Raw genomic sequence first — 17,737 nt, 5'->3', positions numbered from 1 at the left:
TCCCCCAACCACTTACAGACAGTCTTTCACGATTGACGATAAACTATGACTCAACCACTGAGTATCCAGCCATATACGCGATATGGAGTGGAGGCAACCAACTAAGTTGAAAGCGGGTTGGAGTGGAGTAAACTCTTAGAGTTGAGACCAAACAACCACAGATACCCATACTGAGCCATTACCTTGTATGGTAGGGTGTAAACTCAGGGTGTAAACTCATCATAAATTTGTAGTAGAAATTGCACTTGCAGTGCAAAAAGGTGTAGAAAGAATAAAGTCCATGAATTTGCATGCGCCTCCAAATAAATCAGTGTTAAACACTAGGGCTCATAACACCTAGTGTGCATGCATTTAACACAAACTTATCCAAACCGCAAATCCATGATGAGACTTTCCACAGCACGTACGTGAAAGCCTTTCAACAAGATTTGGACCATAACAAAATGTGAAAGCTCAGTCACACCTAGGTACCAACCATGAGACATTCTCAGTAACTTAGCATACTTGGCTATATGTAGAAACGACCCTCCATTAAGGTGGTTTCATAGCACTTGTCATCGCAACAAGTCTGTATTGAGTACCCGGAAATTTTTGGCCACTGAAATTGTTCCTGATACAGTGTGCTCCAAATGGTCTAATAAACGAATGCGATCAGCATGTAGGGACGTCGTCGCGACACATCATTAGGAATTAGGCACCAATGTCAATCCCAGAGACTCATATTCTCCACATGTGGAATATGTCTCAAATAAGGATGTCTGTAAAAAGAACATCCTTTAAGTACGAGATGTACTTGTGTGTGGAGGTAACTACAAACACTCTACAACGCGAGTGAGAGGGACCCTCATTATCATTGCTCCACACTGGCTAAACCTAACTCCTTGAGTTCCTAAACCATGTTGTACCCCATGTGACAACATGTGCCAAATCGAACCCTATACGTGGATTCATAACACGATGGCCCAAAATGCTTTGTTTCGACATGCCCTTGGCATGTCTCTGAAACATTCAAGCGTAGTTATACAACTTTAAAAATCCAAATAAAACATACTAAAAAATGGAATAAGATCGAATCAATAGATGCATACCTCGAGAGTTGAACTTAATGTTCACTTACCCGTATTCAAATGCAGAGGAACACGTCGCCCACTTGTGAAAAAACCAAGCAACATTGCACTAGAAACCCTGGGTGTTGCCTTTGCAATCCAAACCCGTTGGTTATAATCTACGTATTCAAACCCCGTGGTAAGACCCTTTATAGAATCTGCTCAACTAGCAGGTAACGATAACCAACATAGTCGACCGTTTATAAAAATGATTGGAATCAACTCGAAAAGTTGAATTTGTCCACTACCCCCTAGTAGATTGCGGGCTTCATTCCTTGAAAGTACAACTATGATAGATCAAACTGTGATCCTCAATGCCTATGGAGTGATTTAGGAAACACCCGCTGGATCGTTCCCCAAAACTGTGATGCTATAGACACTCGTAGTGCTATAGAGAGAGCAAGAAATCCACACAAGTGAGATGCCTAGCTCGTATGAACAGCCATGCTCTCTCAACTGTTTGTTGCCTCTAGATTCCATGGTATAGATTAGCTGATGTGAGTTTAAGATTATAAAAAACTCAACTTGAGCATCGCACTAAAAACGTGTAGTGCAACAATGACACCCTAAGCATCCGTAATGACAAGACTCTTGCTTGTCCATTAACGTCGATGTGTTCGATGTGTACTCCACTGGGCAGATCTGTTCAATCTTAAGAACAATCACCCAGGAATGTCAACAACTGGCTCTTACCCGAGATCTGATAATGACTCTTAGCCAGCGTGTGTGTCTCATAGCCTTGATGGCAATTAGTGTTCAATCAACGAACTGATGAAGACTAATTTAGATGGCGTCTTGCCCTATTTCTAGCTGAGAGTTAGAGCACCTTGGCTCAGGCTAACTCCCAAACAAACATGTTCAAAAGCTTCTTAGAAAATTTTCATAATTCTTTGAGAGAAATAAGAAAGAGAGAGAAAGAGAGCACGCGGGGCTGAGTAACTTTCCTTAAGCATTTATGACGTGTATAGTTGGTGTCCCTCCTCGTGTGCATATGATGCCGAGCGTGCAGCTTATCCTATAAACATGCAATAGTTTTCTGCTATGACTCTCTCATCGAGAGAGGTAACAAAAAAACACAAACAAGTCATAGACTGACCCGCCTACCGTGTATGTGGTTGTGACGACACCAGTGTGACTTAATGATAGCACTTTGCCAAAAGAATAAAGTCCTTGATTTACGTTCTTTTTAGTGTGGTTGTGCGTTGACAGCAACCAAAATTATGTGAAACAATCCATAACTTATCTTGTCCTTGACAAAGTGTCTGATGTTATAGCGGAAGCGTGTTTCAGTAGGCGGTAGAATTGAATCCACCTAGCTAACATGCCATGCATACATAATCTTAAGCCCTTGGCAAAAGGGATGGCCTCAAACGTGAGAGCCAAAACCATAAGTGTCTTGCACAGTTTAGACTGGTAGGGGTTCTGTGAGCTGAGATTCCCTATTTTGCCAGTTTTTAGAATTTGTGTGCCAATGCCCGTGATGCCAAGTCATTGGACAGTACCTTGGCACAAGGAGAAGCCTTGCTTACTGTAAAATTGTCAAAGCACTTTGCTTTGCACAAAAATCAGTAGCTTCCAATGGAAAAATAAACAAAACTGAACATGGTCTAACCTGGTCGTCCTGCTGTAACTAGTTGTCCCAAGATTCCGTAGAAGAAAACGCGCTCTAAACCGACTCATAGCCATATCCGCTTTGCGAGATAGAATTGTCGTGTGCATTATATACACCCTAATGCAGTGATCATGTACGCATCGCATAATGTGTTATTCTGATCGTATAAGCTGAGATGATGTGATTGGTCTGATAATAAATTACTATACCAGAACAAAAATTGGGGCATAACACTACCCAATTCAAAAAAACGTACAATACGCTGAAAATCCATATGCAAGTATGAAAAAATGGCTAAGCATAACATGTTCAAAAGACATATAACTACTATGCCGTGCACCAAACCTGGAGTTTATGTCGAATTACGAACTCATGCATCATGCTTAAGTTGTCATACATGTAAACACTGCTTTTTTTGATGCGTGCCTAAGCAACAAAAGCATAATTTTTGACGCTTTGCCCGTTGAAAGTCGGATTGTGATAGTCGCTTCTTGACCACGTTGGTCATGACCAGATCTGTATCGACAACCTATTTCTCTTGTACTTGTTGGACCTCTTTGGTCATAATTGTTGGGTAGACAACCCCTTGGGTTGTCGGCAAGTGAGAGGTTGATTCTGGTAGCATATTGTAAATTATTGAGATTTCCCACTTGCGTAGCCAATATTTGAACCCGTATAGCTAGCTTGCAAAATCGGGCATCAAAAGTTTGCAAGTCCTGTCAAGTGACAAACTCTCTGGCATCCGGCAAGTTACTATCATCCTCTAGAATATCAAACACACTCTGAGGAGGAGGTGTAGATTCTTGCGAAGAGAGAGATAGACTACTGGGGTATGCATTATCTGTTCCCGTTGCCACGTGGGTACCCTCCGTGAGAGTATCCGACCACGCGGCATCCACAAGTGAAACAGACTCCAAGTACTCGGAGTCAAAGATGGTTTGATCATCAATTTCCACATTCATGGCAAAGACGTGTTGTGCGAACAAAAGAGAAAACAATACTTTGGATTGCAGAAAGTCTCGTTGCCGTAGTATGCACCACAAACGGTAATTAGCCTTGCTAATTATGTTGGATACTAGTTTGAAAACTTAAAAGTAGTCGTCGACAAAGCTTGATCCGATGCTATAATTTCTGCAATTTGGAAGGAGCACGAAATTGACGTCCTGTCAAGAAGTTCTCGGCCCTTTGGCGAGATTATGTTGCCCTTGACCGGATACCAAATTGAGGTGCAAGGCCGAAATTATTACCGTATAGTAATTAAGTGCAAAATTTTGCAACTTAATCACTCCTGGCTTGCTGAACTATATGCCGTGAAGCGAGGACCGTGCCCCTCGCTGTATGCCGTGACGCCTCTCGTTGCATGTCGAGACCCGTTGGGGTTGTAAGGGTGTGTGCTGGGGTGGGCATGCACCCTATATCAAAAAAAAATTGCCCAAAGTTTTGGGGCCTTAGGGAAACATGTGAAAAGCCGTTTCCAAAACGATGATGGCGTTCTATTGCAGGCTGCCGAGGGGCGAGGGAGCTCCCAGCACTACGTGCCTTGCTCGATTGAGTCCGTCGAAGAGACGAGATGCCCTCAGCACGATCGTGGGTGCCGTTCAAGACCGAAAACGACCAATTTGGAGCAGGTAATTCCGTCGTTGTCCTCCCTTGCAAGCGGGATTGCCCACAGGATTCCTCTTGTCGAGATTACTGTGTAGAGAAGTCACGCCCTCATGCACATGTAAGAAAAGCTCTAAAGAGGTGTGGCTCTCCACGCCCTTGTGCCCCCCAAAAAGTATGCTGGCTCTTGATACCAGTGTGAGAACTTGGGTGACTAGACTTAGGATCCTCCTCCCAACCTCCCAATATAAAGGCATGCTCCTAGCCTCTTGCCCTAGATGGATCCCCTTGTCCACACTGCCTAGCCTGGCCCCTGGCCTAGTCTGTGACTCCCTAGCCTTGCCCTTGTCCTGACACTTGCGTGGGGCACCGATATTTGTGTGTGTGTGTGTGTGTGTGTGTGTGTGTGTGTGTGTGAGAGAGAGAGAGAGAGAGAGAGAGAGAGAGAGAGAGATGAACTTTGGAGGCATCCATGTGCCATTTAAAGGGTGACTCTACTTTTATTTCTGAAGGCCATAAAGAAACTCCAACCCTTGAGTGACTCTACTTTGATACTTTATCTTAAAGAGCTTCAAGAAATCTGAGCTCTCGACACATCCATGCGCTTCGTGCAATGTAGAGAGAGAGAGAGAGAGGGAGAGAGAAGGAGAAAGGTTTTAATGTCATAGGAACAATTCAAGAGACCTCAAAGCTCTATCTGACAAGTCTTGAACTTAAGACCTAGTATTTGGGGCGAAACTATGATAACCAATCTACCACACTCAAAGATTGTTATAGTTTCCTCTTCTCATTCACTGAGAGAGATCCCAGACATCTACCCGACGAGTTTAAAACTCAAAACTTGGTGTGTATGTACATGTGTGCATGCATGCATGTGTGTGTAAGAGAGAGAGAGAGAGAGACAGAGAGAGAGGGGGTAGAGAGATAAAGAGAGAGGGAAGGAGGAAAAAGAAGAGAAATTTTATTGTCATAAGAACAATCCGAACATATATAAAAGATCTACTTGACGAATCTTGATCTCAAGGTCTGATGAATGGGAGAGAGAGAGAGAGAGAGAGAGAGAGAGAGAGAGAGAGATTATAGGGACTACAATCAACCCTCCTTGCTTGTGCATTCATGGACACGTGCACGCACACACGCGCGTGCACACACACACAAATAATCGCATCTCCCTACGAGCCAGTCCGCATTTGTTCATAGGGAGATGAAGATTGATAGCGGGAGATAGAAAGGGTGATCGAGGAGCTTGAACGATGTGTGTATGGGGGTGTGTGCACGTGCCTTTGTGTGTGTGTGTGTGTGTGTGTGTGTGTGTGTGAGAGAGAGAGAGAGAGGATGGAAAAAAAGAATTACAACCTACCAAGAGAGAGAGAGAGAGAGAGAGAGAGAGAGAAGTTTTAATGTCATAGGAACACGTCAACAGACCTCAAAGCTCTATCTGACAAGTCTTGAACTTAAGACTTAGTATTTAAGCGGGAACTGTGATAACCAATCTACCACACTCAAAGATTATTGTCGCCCCCTTTCTTATTTACAGAGAGAGATCCCAAAGATCTACCGAACAAGTATTGAATTCAAAACTTTGTGTGCATGCACGAGAGAGAGAGAGAGAGAGAGAGAGAGAGAGAGAGAGAGAGAGAGAGAGAGAATTTTCATTGTAATAAGAACAATCCAAATAGATATCGCAAGTCTTGATCTCAAGATCTAATAAGAATGAGAGAGAAAATTGCATCTTCTTGGAGTGACAGGGACAAAAGTACATCTTCTTTGCTTGTGCATACACACACACCTACAAATATGTGTATGTATGCGACCCAATGGCCATGCTTTTCTTGGCAGAGCAACATACTAGTCACACACTAGTATAAAGCAAATCATTGAGAAAGGAGACGACTACAATACGCTTCAAATACATCTCAACCTTAAATAGAGTGTAGGAAGGTTATCATAAGAAAAAGAGAAAAGGCTGCAAAAGGTAATTTTTTTTTGCCAAACTCTCAATAGCGAGTAGCTTCTTTCTGTTTCATGTGGTGCCTCTAGGCTCAACACAAGCTTGAGGTTCTTTGTACCTTTCTTTATAAAGTAACTTGTATCTTCTTTAGAATTTCTTCTTGGAAACAATTTGCATTAGATCTAATTTTACTTTTGCCACATGCCATCCCTTCAAAACCCCTCTTTCTCTCTTGTGAAAATAAGCGAGAGTTATATTAGAAAAGGAGCAAAGTTGCATTTAAGCAAGTCAAAGCTTAGTGAAATAGTAAAAGGAAAAGTACCTTAGCTTGGGTTTAGACTGTCGTACGTGCTTCTCTTTTCTCATAGGTGGACCAACGAAAGTGCACACCTCCAGTGAGGTGGTTCAAACTGCACACTTGCCTTTGCCAGCCGTGCTCAATTGGGAAGCTAACTCGTGCCCAAGGGGGATGCTCGATGTTTTGGCTGCCCACCTTGCTCGTAGCTTGTGTTGCACTGCTCTAGCCAATCAAAGCCATTGTGCACTTCAACTGTTTTCTTTTTCGGTCATGTGCTTGAAGAAAACAATGGACACTCAAAACGTTGGCTTTGCTTTCAGGTGGAAAAGGGTCGAAGATGGATTGCACAGTCTCAACAAGGGCCTTGTTTGCCACTAGCTCGCGCGACCCGCCTATGGCGGGTCTCGCTCGTTCTTACCAACAATACAATGGTAAAGCCTCGGGCGGTGCTTAGGCATGCCAACACTATCTACATAAGCCCTAGACATAGAGAGAGAGAGAGAGAGAGAGAGAGAGAGAGAGAGAGAGAGAGAGAGAGAGAGAGATTGTTGCTTTCTTGGTGCTACTCTACTGATTGCATCTAGAGAGACATCCTCGCTTGGCATCCGCTGAAAACAGTCCAAAGCTTCTTGGTCAAGTTGGGCGTATCCCATAATCAACGCATTCCAAGCGAGAAAATCCCGGACAGGAAGCTCCTCAAGCACTTGTTGTTCTTTATGAAGTGCACCACATTCGACATACATGTTGTCCAAGGTAGTGTCAAGCATGACGTTTCCTTTCAACAACCCCTAACTAACAATATCAGTGTGAATTCTTTTTTGCCCATATTAGCATCGGATGCCCTTTCTCTGCATCTATTGAAAACAGCCCAGAGCTTGCTGAACGTCATCCTCGTGTTGGACATAATCGATACACTCCATGAGATAATATTGCTGATAGGAAGCAGAATACATAGCTGGCAGCCCCTCTAGGGTCAACTTGTGGCCGAGACACAGCCCACACTGTGCATTTCTAGGAAACCACCCTCAAAAGGTCAATATGAACCAGCACACAGGCTCTAGGCCTCCGGCTCTTACGATGACCTCCTCTACTCTTAGGAATCGTGACATGCTCGGTTTAGGAGCCCCGCATGCCCCAAGCGATAGAGCCCACACTGGGCATCGCTAGAAAACAACACTTAGAAGAACGATATGCATCATTGCATGGGCGTTGGACCTCGTGCTCTTGCATGCAACCTAGAACTATCGGGCAAGACATTTTATCCACGCTAAGCGTGCTGACCAAAACATCGCTAAGCAGGATGCAAGCACATGGTGATTACACCAAGTGGAAAACACCCAGTCCAGATTTGCAAAAACACCCTGTGCATGCTGGGCATATTCTAAAAACACGCACTCCAACAAAAAACGTTCTTGATGGTAGTGCAAAGCAGGACCAAGCACAAATGCTGCTTTCCAAGTTCTTGCATAATTCCACATGTCTTCAAGATGCATCTCCTACTAATGTTGGACGTAACCTGCAATTCGTACATTCCAAGAGACGACATTGCGGGCAGGAAGCTCATCAAGGACATGTTGCGCTCTTCCCCTCCATGTTTGCTTGTGGAGTGGATATTGCTACTTTCTTGTCACTACTATGTTGATTGCATCTAGAGAGACACCCTCACGTGGCATCCGTCGATGACAACCCAAAACTTCTTGGCCAACTTGGGCATATCCCACAATCAGTGCATTCCAAGGGACGACATCTCGGACACGAAGCTCCTTAAGCACTGTTTGTGCTTTATGAAGTGCACCACATTTGGCATACATGTTGACCAAGGCAGTGCCAAGCATGACGTTTTCTTTCAACAACCCCCGACTAACAATATCATCGTAAGTTCTTTTGCCCATATCAACAATAGATGCCCTCTCTCTGCATTTGCTGAAAACAACCCAGAGCTTGCTGACCCCCACCATGTTGGACATAATCAATACTCCATGAGACAACATTGCAGATAGGAAGCAAAATACATAGCTGGCAACTCCTCTAGGGTCACTTGCGACTGAGACACAGCCTACGTTGGGCATTGCTGACAAACATCCCGTAGGAGGGCAATATGCACCACTGCATGGGCGTTGGGCTCTGAGTTCTTTTGAAACAACCCACTTTTAGAAATATTAGCATTCAAAGACAAAGCAATCCTAGGCATGGCAATGTTTTCAAGTGTCCCTAACTAACAACATCATCATTAATCTGTTAGCCCATGTCAACTCCTTGGATAATGCCGCATGCCTTTGAGCAAGCATAGGTCACTGCATCCCAAGAAAACACCTCAATTCATATTTGCTCGAAAGAGTCGAGTGTGCTCCTTGGCGCACTCTTGGACCTACACTTGTTGGTCATACCCTACAATAGTGTACTTCCCCATGTCCTCCATCCAAGGAAAATACTAACATCATACAGGTTGAGCAAAGTAATGCCAAGCACATTGTCACCATTTTTTCCAAGATCCACATGTCTTCAAGATGCAAGCACAGCCTCAGGTAATGGCATTTGTAGCAAGGCCCACACTTTTCAGAGTTCCACAAAAACCACTTAGCAAAGCTTCTTTCCCCAAGACCATGTTGAGCATAACCTGCAAAAAAGTCCCACAGATGACCACTTGGTTGCATTTGCTGAGAGGCCCTTACTTTTGCATTCTACAAATGTAACTCATAGCTTCTTTACCTTGCCCGTAGGAGACAATATAACCTTCAATAAGTGCAAAAAAGGATCAGATGGTTGCATATTTGCACAAAGGCCCTCACTTCACATTCCACATTAACAACTTAGAGCTTCTTCCTCTTCCCAAGCTCCAATAAGTGCAATCTTATATCTATCTCAAGCTCATTCAATGGGAGACCCTCACATTGCATTCCACAAAAGAAAATTCATAACGTGCAATAAAAAAATGTCATAACCTGTATCTAGAGAGACACCCTCGCTTTGCATCAACTGAAAACAGCCCAAAGCGTGATTGCATTTGGAGAGACAGCCTCGCTTCGCATCCACTGAAAAACGCCCACTACTCCTTGGCCGCCTTGCCCAAGTTGGGCTAATCCTACAATAAATGAATTGCAAAAGATGACATCCTGGACAGGAAGCTGCGTAAGCACTTTTTGTGCTTTATAAAGTGCCCACATTTGGCATACATGTTGACCAAGACAGTGCCAAACACGATGTCGCATTCACTGAAAACAGTCTAGGCCCAGAGCTCCTTGGCCCTGCCCAGGTTGGTGCCAAGCGTCCAACTGTCGATGATTCTATGGGTATGCTAGTGTGTGTGTGTGTGTGTGTGTGTGAGAGAGAGAGAGAGAGAGAGAGAGAGAGAGAGAGAGAGAGAGAGAGAGAGAGAGAGAGAGAGAGATCTGTGTGCAGCTGATCCTTCCCCTTGCTGCCCTGAACCTATCACCTCACGCCCAATCGCACCCGCAGTAGCTCTTTGCTGGTCTGTGCGCGCGCATGCATATGTGTGTGTAGACTCTAGAGTCTCGAATTTCTCTCTCTCATTGCAGTGGACTGCAATAGGCTAGACTCTAGAGGAGGGTGAAGTCCAAATCGTCATGCGGGCAACTGCAAGCCTCAGAGAAAACGGCTCCTCAGGTGAGTCGAGTCATTAATTTGATAGAGTGCTCCAGTGCGCTCTCTCTCTCTCTCTCACACACACACACACACACACACACACACACACACACACAGTTTTGATGCAGAGCACACTCGTGCCTGAGGGCGCCTCTCTCTCTTTCTCTCTCCCTCTTTTGGAACGTCGCAATTTGCGCCACGTGTAAAGTGCACCCCTCTCCGCCATAGTATGTTAGTAGATATACCAATAACAATAATGAAAATTAAAAGAAGTGGATTGATGTTTGTAAGGTTGGAGTTTGAAAAAAAAAAAAAAAAACACACACAAACACACACACACACACACACACAAAACGTAATGCCCACTCAATAGAGACATCATAATGTTGAAACCCCTTATTCAAGCAATGATAGATTGAGGTTCCACTCATATGTAAGTTGGAACTTTCTTTTCGAACAAGGTTTCTTATAAGGCCACATATGTAAGCATGTCATGATGATGCTAAATAGGCCACCCAAATGTTGATTTATGGGTTGCAACAACCAAGTGCATATATGTTGGGTAGCTTGAATGCACATCAAATAAAAGTAAATTTTAAGCAAAAGGCATACTGAGTTGTTTGTGATCAGCTATGCCAAAATCTCTGAAGCCATCCCTCAATTAGCATCATGAAGTTAGCCTAGGAAGGACCCGTATCACCAAATGTGTTACATTTATTAAAATAAAAATTCAACAACCACAAAAGCTGACTAGTGATGATGTATCAAGAGATTGCATTAGATCCCTCCTACTCTTTTGAGTGGTTGGTTAGTTCATGAGTAGATTGCATTAGATCCCTACTATTTTGAGTAGTTGGTTAATTAGAGTGATCTCGATTAGCAGAAGTAATCAAGATTTTGTGAACATATTTGAGGGGACACCATAAATTCTTAACACCTTAATCACAATCTTCAACTTATGAATGTGGAATTTCAATGGCTCACAAGCTACTCTGACCTCTTGTTAAAAACAAAGTTGGGGCCTCCAGTAATTTGCAGATGAGCGAGAGATCATGTGAGTGATTAAAAAGAGTCGATCACATAGTTGGAGCATACAATGATTTGCACATGAACGAGAGATCATGTGAACAATTAAGAAGAAAAAGAACAAGGCTTGATGAGCCACGAGGGTTTCATAAACGTAAAATGCCCATTGCCTCACATGTTGGCAAGGCTGTCTTTCTCTCCCATTTTACATAGTATGGAAAAACTTTTAACAAATGTAATGTTTTCTATTGTACAACTATTTAGAATGATAAATCATCCAATGGTCATGCTTCCAGCTTGCTAATCTCTTCTCGCTTGCTAATCTCTTCTCAAGGGTAGACTTAATTATTGGTTAAGTTCACACTATTACCATTGGACTTGGACAATTTACATGCTTCCCCAATTTGACTCTCGACAACAACTATTTTACTAGTGATGCATGTACAAATCCACCGTGGATCCTAGAAATGCTATTTTGCCCCTTCTCCAAACTTTAGATATGGCTAGATTCATCTCAAGCCCTTACTTCTAATACAGCTAACTAGTTTTTTTTTTTTTTAAAACATCAGCGTGGGGAAGGAAGAAGGGAAAAACTATACACATATCATGTATTTACAACTGTACATTACACCCTTGAGGGGCAACCGTGGCCCCCCCTCCCCCCCCCCCTTTAGGAGAGGAGAATACACCCAAGAGAACGCAACTTGTGAGCCTCAAACCCTCAACCTTGGGGTTACATCTCAAAGGTCTCACCAATTGAGCTACGCTTCTTGGGTGCTAACTAGTTTTTGACGATGACTTCCTCCTCTTCCCAATTTAAGATTAGTTATTGCACTCTAGACCACCGGATTTAGAGGACAACAACCCATACAAGAACAACATGCTAGAAAGTGAAAAGGAGAGATGTTTGGTTCGTATTCAACCCTTTATTTGTTTTCTTCCACAAGTATGGTTTGAGTTCAAGGCTCGTCGCATAGATCTATGAGGTCTCTTAGGATTGTTCCTACCACGTTAAAACTTCTCTTCTTCTTCTTCATTTGCATGTCAAGTTGCTTTTGGACCAAACATCCTCTGTTATCGCATGAGCTTGATAAGAGAGGATCTAGAGGGCCTCATTTGCTTACTTTTGTAGTCATTGTGATGGTCCTTGAATCGCCTTGTGATTCAAGTTGATAGAGATTTGAGTGTCTTTTTCATCGGGAAATTTTTGTTTAGACGGTCATGTTTGCTACATGCTTTCATGTGTTTACGTGAAGTAAGCTTTTTCTAGCTGGAAATACTCTATGAACAAGGGATTGATTGGTGGAGGAGTTAATTGGCACCAATTGTGTTGTCTGTGCTAGAACCACTTGAAGCTTGAAGGGGCTTAGTGAGATCGCTTTGTGTGCATAATACTTACTGGTGTGGCCGGCGGCCTTCGGTCGCCTCTCTCTCTCTCTCTCTCTCTCTCTCTCTCTCTAGCTGCACGCGCACTCGGATGAAACAAACTGCACCACGTGGCCCCTTGAATGTCTCTCTGCATAATATATAGAATAGATTCGGCTGCGATCACATAGTTGATCAACAACTTCCATGTTTTGCGGACCTAGATGATTTAGCTTAGAAGAATAAAACCTTTATTACTCTTCCCAACCAACATTTCGAACACAGACCAAATGATTCCGGAATCCATACAACCCACCAACTGGTATTGGGCGTTCCACACACATCCCCCAAGATCTAAATCCGAGGGCCCCGGACGTTTGCCATCCTTTATAGCGCTCGTCTCACCTTTCATTTCCACCCAGATTGTAGTGCTTCTTCACTCCCTCCACCACCATCACCGACGTCCTCGCTGTGCTGCAGAGCGTTCTCTCGGAGGTATCCTTCGTCATTCCCCCCTCCCCCATGTTTACGCTTAATCTTCTCGCTGCATCTGTCATTCGATGTTTCTTTCCCGTCCCGAACGACGAAAGACGAATGCGATCCGATCTCGGGCGTCGTAGTTGTTTAGTTGCTTTTGCATTCATGCTCATTCTGTTTTGCATCTATGTCTTTGCTAGCAAAGTTACACTGCTTTGGTTGGGGCGAACGTTCTTTTATGGATCTGGGATCGGCCATCTCGCTGTCTGAATCGAGAGAACCTTGATCTATGGACTTGGTGTAGCCATTTTTCTTTGTAGCAGTTTGCTGTTGTTAACTGCGTCTTCCTCAGCCCCCATGCTTGAACTTGTCTTGAACAAGATGCCACCTCGATATCTTATCTTTTTCTACTGCTAACATGTACAGGTCATGCCTATGCCTGATCCCATGGTTTGCATGCTTGTCTTGTTTGTTTCGAGGTCTTTGACTAATGTATCTCCTTATTCAAGCACTCCCCCTCTGATTGAACTGAATTGGACCTTTATGTATGTTATAGTTTTTTTAAAGATAATGTAGGTTATTGTGTGGTTTTGAGTTTGTTTTTTGAAGCCTTTTGGATAAGAAGGATCTATTTTCCCCATTGTGCATGGTCTTCCTTCCACTGTCCGTTAATGCTTAATTGCTTTGTGCAGGTTTAAAAGCTTTGCAGCAAGATGGCTTCACATGTGGTTGGCTACCCTCGCATGGGTCCTAAAAGAGAATTGAAGTTTGCCCTTGAGTCCTTCTGGGATAAGAAATCCTCAGCATCTGATCTTGAAAAAGTTGCAAAGGATTTGAGATGCTCTATTTGGAAGCAGATGTCGAATGCGGGCATTTCTTACATCCCAAGCAACACTTTTTCTTATTATGATCAGGTGCTTGATACTACAGCACTTGTTGGGGCTGTTCCTCCTCGGTACGAATGGACAGGTGGAGAGATTGGCTTTGACGTGTACTTTTCAATGGCCCGTGGCAATACAAAGAGCCCAGCCATGGAAATGACGAAGTGGTTCGACACTAACTAGTAAGTAAATTTCATTTTTGGTGATGGTGTACATGGATCTGTCATGGTTTAGGTACACTCTATCAAACACATTTTTTTACCCATTGAACAGCCACTACATTGTGCCAGAGCTTGGCCCGGAGACCAAGTTTATCCTATCCTCTCACAAAGCCATCGAAGAGTACAAGGAGGCTAAAGAGGTAAGGCTCTTGGATCCTGATGGATTTGCAGCTGTTTTCTGATCTTATGTAAGCATCACACATTGATGGTAAGCCAGGTCACTTTCTGAAGTGTCATGGTTGTATCACAGTTGGGAATTGAGACCGTTCCTGTTCTCGTTGGACCATTCTCTTACCTGCGACTTGCTAAGCCTGCAAAGGGAGTTGAACTAACATACAACTGCCTCTCTCTCATTGACTCCCTTTTGCCAGTTTACAAGTATGTCCAGAAGATTGCTGCAAGTATAATCATTTACTGTGTTTAACTTTTCATTTAGTGCTCACTGATCTTCTCTATGTGCCCTTGAATATAGGGAGGTTGTCTCTAAACTGAAAGCTGAGGGGGCATCTTGGATACAGCTTGATGAGCCTACTCTTGTTCTTGATCTTGAGCCACACCATTATGAGGTTTTCAAAAAGGTTTATGAGTATCTTGGTGCGGAAGTTGGTGGAATCAAGATACTTGTAGAGACATACTTCGCTGACATCCCATCTGAGGCTTACAAGTAAAGCTCAAAACTGTTGCTCTGCATGGTTTTTAGCTGGGAGAGGTCGGTAGGTCTAATGTTTGTTTGGGGATCTGTTACAGAACACTTGTTGGTCTCAAATCTATATCTGGCATAGGAGTTGACCTTGTGAGGGGAAAGAAAACCCTAGATCTGGTTAAGGAGGTTGGACTTCCTGATGGGAAGGTGTTGTTTGCTGGTGTTGTGGATGGAAGAAACATCTGGGCCAATGATTTGGCAGACTCGTTGACACTGTTGAAAGACTTATGTTCAAAGCTCGGAGATGGTAAAGTTTTAGTCTAAAGCTTGGACATTGAAGTTTGGTTTCTCTTCTCTAAAGCTGTGGTCATTTTGTGGGACGTAGATAAGGTGGTGGTGTCAACTTCTTGCTCTCTGTTGCACACTGCTGTGGACCTTAAGAATGAAACCAAGATTGATGAAGAGCTCAAGTCTTGGCTTGCTTTTGCTGCTCAAAAGGTTGTAGAAGTAGTTGCATTAGCCAAGGCGTTACATGGAAATAAAGATGAGGTAAGCTGATGAGGTGCTAACTTTATTTTAAAAGAAGTGTAGCGATACATGTGCTTCTTGGTGTGACCTTTCTTGTTTTTACAGGCCTACTTTACTCAGAATGCCGGTGCACAGGCTTCAAGACGCTCTTCTCCCCGTGTACACAATCCGATTGTGCAGAAACTGGTATTTTCATCATCTGCATGAACATTTTGTCTACTAGAGTTTCTGTACTTTGCAGCTGCATTTTGGGCCACATTTATGGTAATAATTTCTAGAGTGGATGTCACAGGCAAGCGAGATCAAAAATTCTGAGCACCGGAGGGTCACCCCTGTGATGAATCGTCTGGAGGAGCAGCAAAAGCACTTGAATCTCCCAATCCTTCCAACTACCAGCATTGGGTCATTTCCGCAGACACTTGAGCTGCGGAGGGTTAGGCGTGAGTTCAAAGGAAACAAGTAAGATGGATTTCTGCTCTCTATTTTTCTTTTTTCCTAAAGTTGTGGAAGGGTGTGGTACTGTTGTGGTGGAAGAATCTGAATTTCTCATCACTGATAGGATTTCTGAGGAGGCCTATATCAAGGCAATACAGGCAGAGATTGGCAAGGTTGTGAAGCTGCAGGAGGAGCTTGATATTGATGTTTTTGTCCATGGAGAACCCGAGGTTATTATTTCATGCCCTTCTGTGCTTGACATGCGAATCTTACTGGCAAGGATCTGATAGCTTTCCTTTTGTTTTCCAGAGAAATGACATGGTGGAATATTTTGGGGAGCAACTGAAGGGTTTTGTCTTTACTGAGAATGGGTGGGTGCAATCTTATGGTTCCCGCTGTGTGAAACCCCCCATAATCTATGGCGATGTTAATCGCCCAGCTGCCATGACCGTCTTTTGGTCCAAATATGCTCAGAGTCTCACAAAACGCCCAATGAAGGGCATGCTTACTGGCCCAGTAACGATTTTGAACTGGTCCTTTGTCCGAAATGATCAGCCAAGGTTAGTCAAGTTATACTGCTATTGAGTGACCTTAGTATTTTCCAAATGTGCTGTTACATTTTATACACCTGATTTTTGCATTCAAACTGTCAAATATAGATCTGAGACATGCTATCAGATTGCATTGGCAATAAAAGATGAAGTGGAAGACTTGGAAGCTGCTGGGATCCATGTATGCTTTGATGCACCATGATCTACCTTTGCTCTTTTTCACGGTCATTTTGTACACTCACCAGGGCTTTTATCCAATCTTCAGGTAATTCAGATAGATGAAGCTGCCCTCCGGGAGGGGCTTCCTCTCAGGAAGTCTGAGCAAGCCGACTACTTAATTTGGGCCGTGCATTCATTCAGAATTACCAATTGTGGCGTGAAAGACACCACTCAGGTATTTCTGTATTTAATGGGCTTGTGGGTGGGTGGTGTTTGCATTGTTAACTTAAGCGCTCTTTACAACCAAGGAAACTGGACCTTTACAGATTCACACCCACATGTGCTATTCCCACTTCAATGACATCATTCACTCTATTATCGACATGGATGCTGATGTCATCACGATTGAGAACTCACGATCTGACGAAAAGTTGTTACGGGTATTCCGAGAGGGAGTGAAATATGGAGCTGGTATTGGTCCAGGTGTTTATGACATTCACTCCCCACGTATCCCTGGCACTGAGGAGATTGCAGATCGCATTCGAAAGGTGTGATGTTTGTAAACAATGTGTTCTTTTATTTTGTTAGGAGCAGGTACGGGGAAGTGGTACTGATTTTAAATGTTGTGGACAGATGCTTGACGTTTTGGAATTGAAGGTGTTGTGGGTTAACCCTGATTGTGGTTTGAAGACCCGCAAGTATGCAGAGGTGAAGCCTGCCTTGATCAACATGGTTGAGGCAGCCAAGAAGATTAGAGCAGAGCTTGCCAGTGCCAAATGAGGTGCTTATGATCGGAATGAAGATGAGTGATATCAAAGATTATGTGGTCCTACTAACATTTGAGAGAGTGCTATGTAATGCTTGGTTCAATAACGTTTATGATGGTTTTTGATGGAAGAGGTTTTCAAGCTGTCCCACCTTTGGGGCAAGCCGGGAACACATTTTAACAATTTTGACTTTGTTTGGTAAAAATTTGGAATCAGTAATTTGTTTGAATGTGGGTTGATGGCTGATGTTTCTTTGAAAGGTTTCAGTCTGGAGTTCTTTTGCTGGATGCCACGATCTCACGATGTCTGGGTTTTAAGCAACAGTGTGTCTGGTTGAAAGTGACTTGTTGGTTTACTGTGGTTGAAGGTACTATTCCTTTTATACTGGATTAAGGTATTATTCCTTTTGTATGAGCTTTAGGTGGACAGCTCAAATCCATTATTCTCTACAGTTTTACTGAAAGAGGTGGAGAATGTAACATGAGCTTGAAAGCTCTGGAATGTTGTGTACC

The 17,737-nt window shown here is 43.4% G+C and overlaps 1 protein-coding gene across 1 annotated transcript; it reads left to right on the top strand.

Moving 5' to 3' along the window:
- The first annotated feature begins 12,905 nt into the window (after positions 1 to 12,905).
- LOC147462319 (5-methyltetrahydropteroyltriglutamate--homocysteine methyltransferase 2-like) lies at positions 12,906 to 17,430 on the top strand. Its single transcript, XM_086483492.1, has 15 exons — positions 12,906 to 13,058; positions 13,733 to 14,103; positions 14,195 to 14,282; positions 14,393 to 14,520; positions 14,615 to 14,806; positions 14,890 to 15,092; positions 15,171 to 15,334; positions 15,419 to 15,499; positions 15,606 to 15,772; positions 15,873 to 15,978; positions 16,058 to 16,308; positions 16,408 to 16,480; positions 16,565 to 16,693; positions 16,785 to 17,006; positions 17,092 to 17,430. Exons 2-15 carry the CDS (start codon positions 13,754 to 13,756, stop codon positions 17,236 to 17,238), a joined length of 2,301 nt encoding a protein of 766 aa, XP_086339618.1. The 5' UTR covers positions 12,906 to 13,058; positions 13,733 to 13,753; the 3' UTR covers positions 17,239 to 17,430.
- The last annotated feature ends 307 nt before the right edge of the window (positions 17,431 to 17,737 follow it).

Source organism: Adiantum capillus-veneris, chromosome 2, assembly GCF_014529385.1.
Source record: "Adiantum capillus-veneris isolate H3 chromosome 2, ASM1452938v2, whole genome shotgun sequence".
NCBI classification, from domain to species: Eukaryota; Viridiplantae; Streptophyta; class Polypodiopsida; order Polypodiales; family Pteridaceae; genus Adiantum; species Adiantum capillus-veneris.
This window is presented reverse-complemented; position numbering and strand designations above follow the sequence as displayed.

Excerpts from the sequence above, each read along its gene's own strand:
- LOC147462319 (XM_086483492.1), top strand. The coding sequence starts at position 13,754 with ATGGCTTCACATGTGGTTGGCTACCCTCGCATGGGTCCTAAAAGAGAA. Across the intron at positions 14,521-14,614 it reads TCCCTTTTGCCAGTTTACAA|GGAGGTTGTCTCTAAACTGA; the intron begins GTATGTCCAGAA and ends CCTTGAATATAG. Across the intron at positions 15,335-15,418 it reads TACATGGAAATAAAGATGAG|GCCTACTTTACTCAGAATGC; the intron begins GTAAGCTGATGA and ends TTGTTTTTACAG.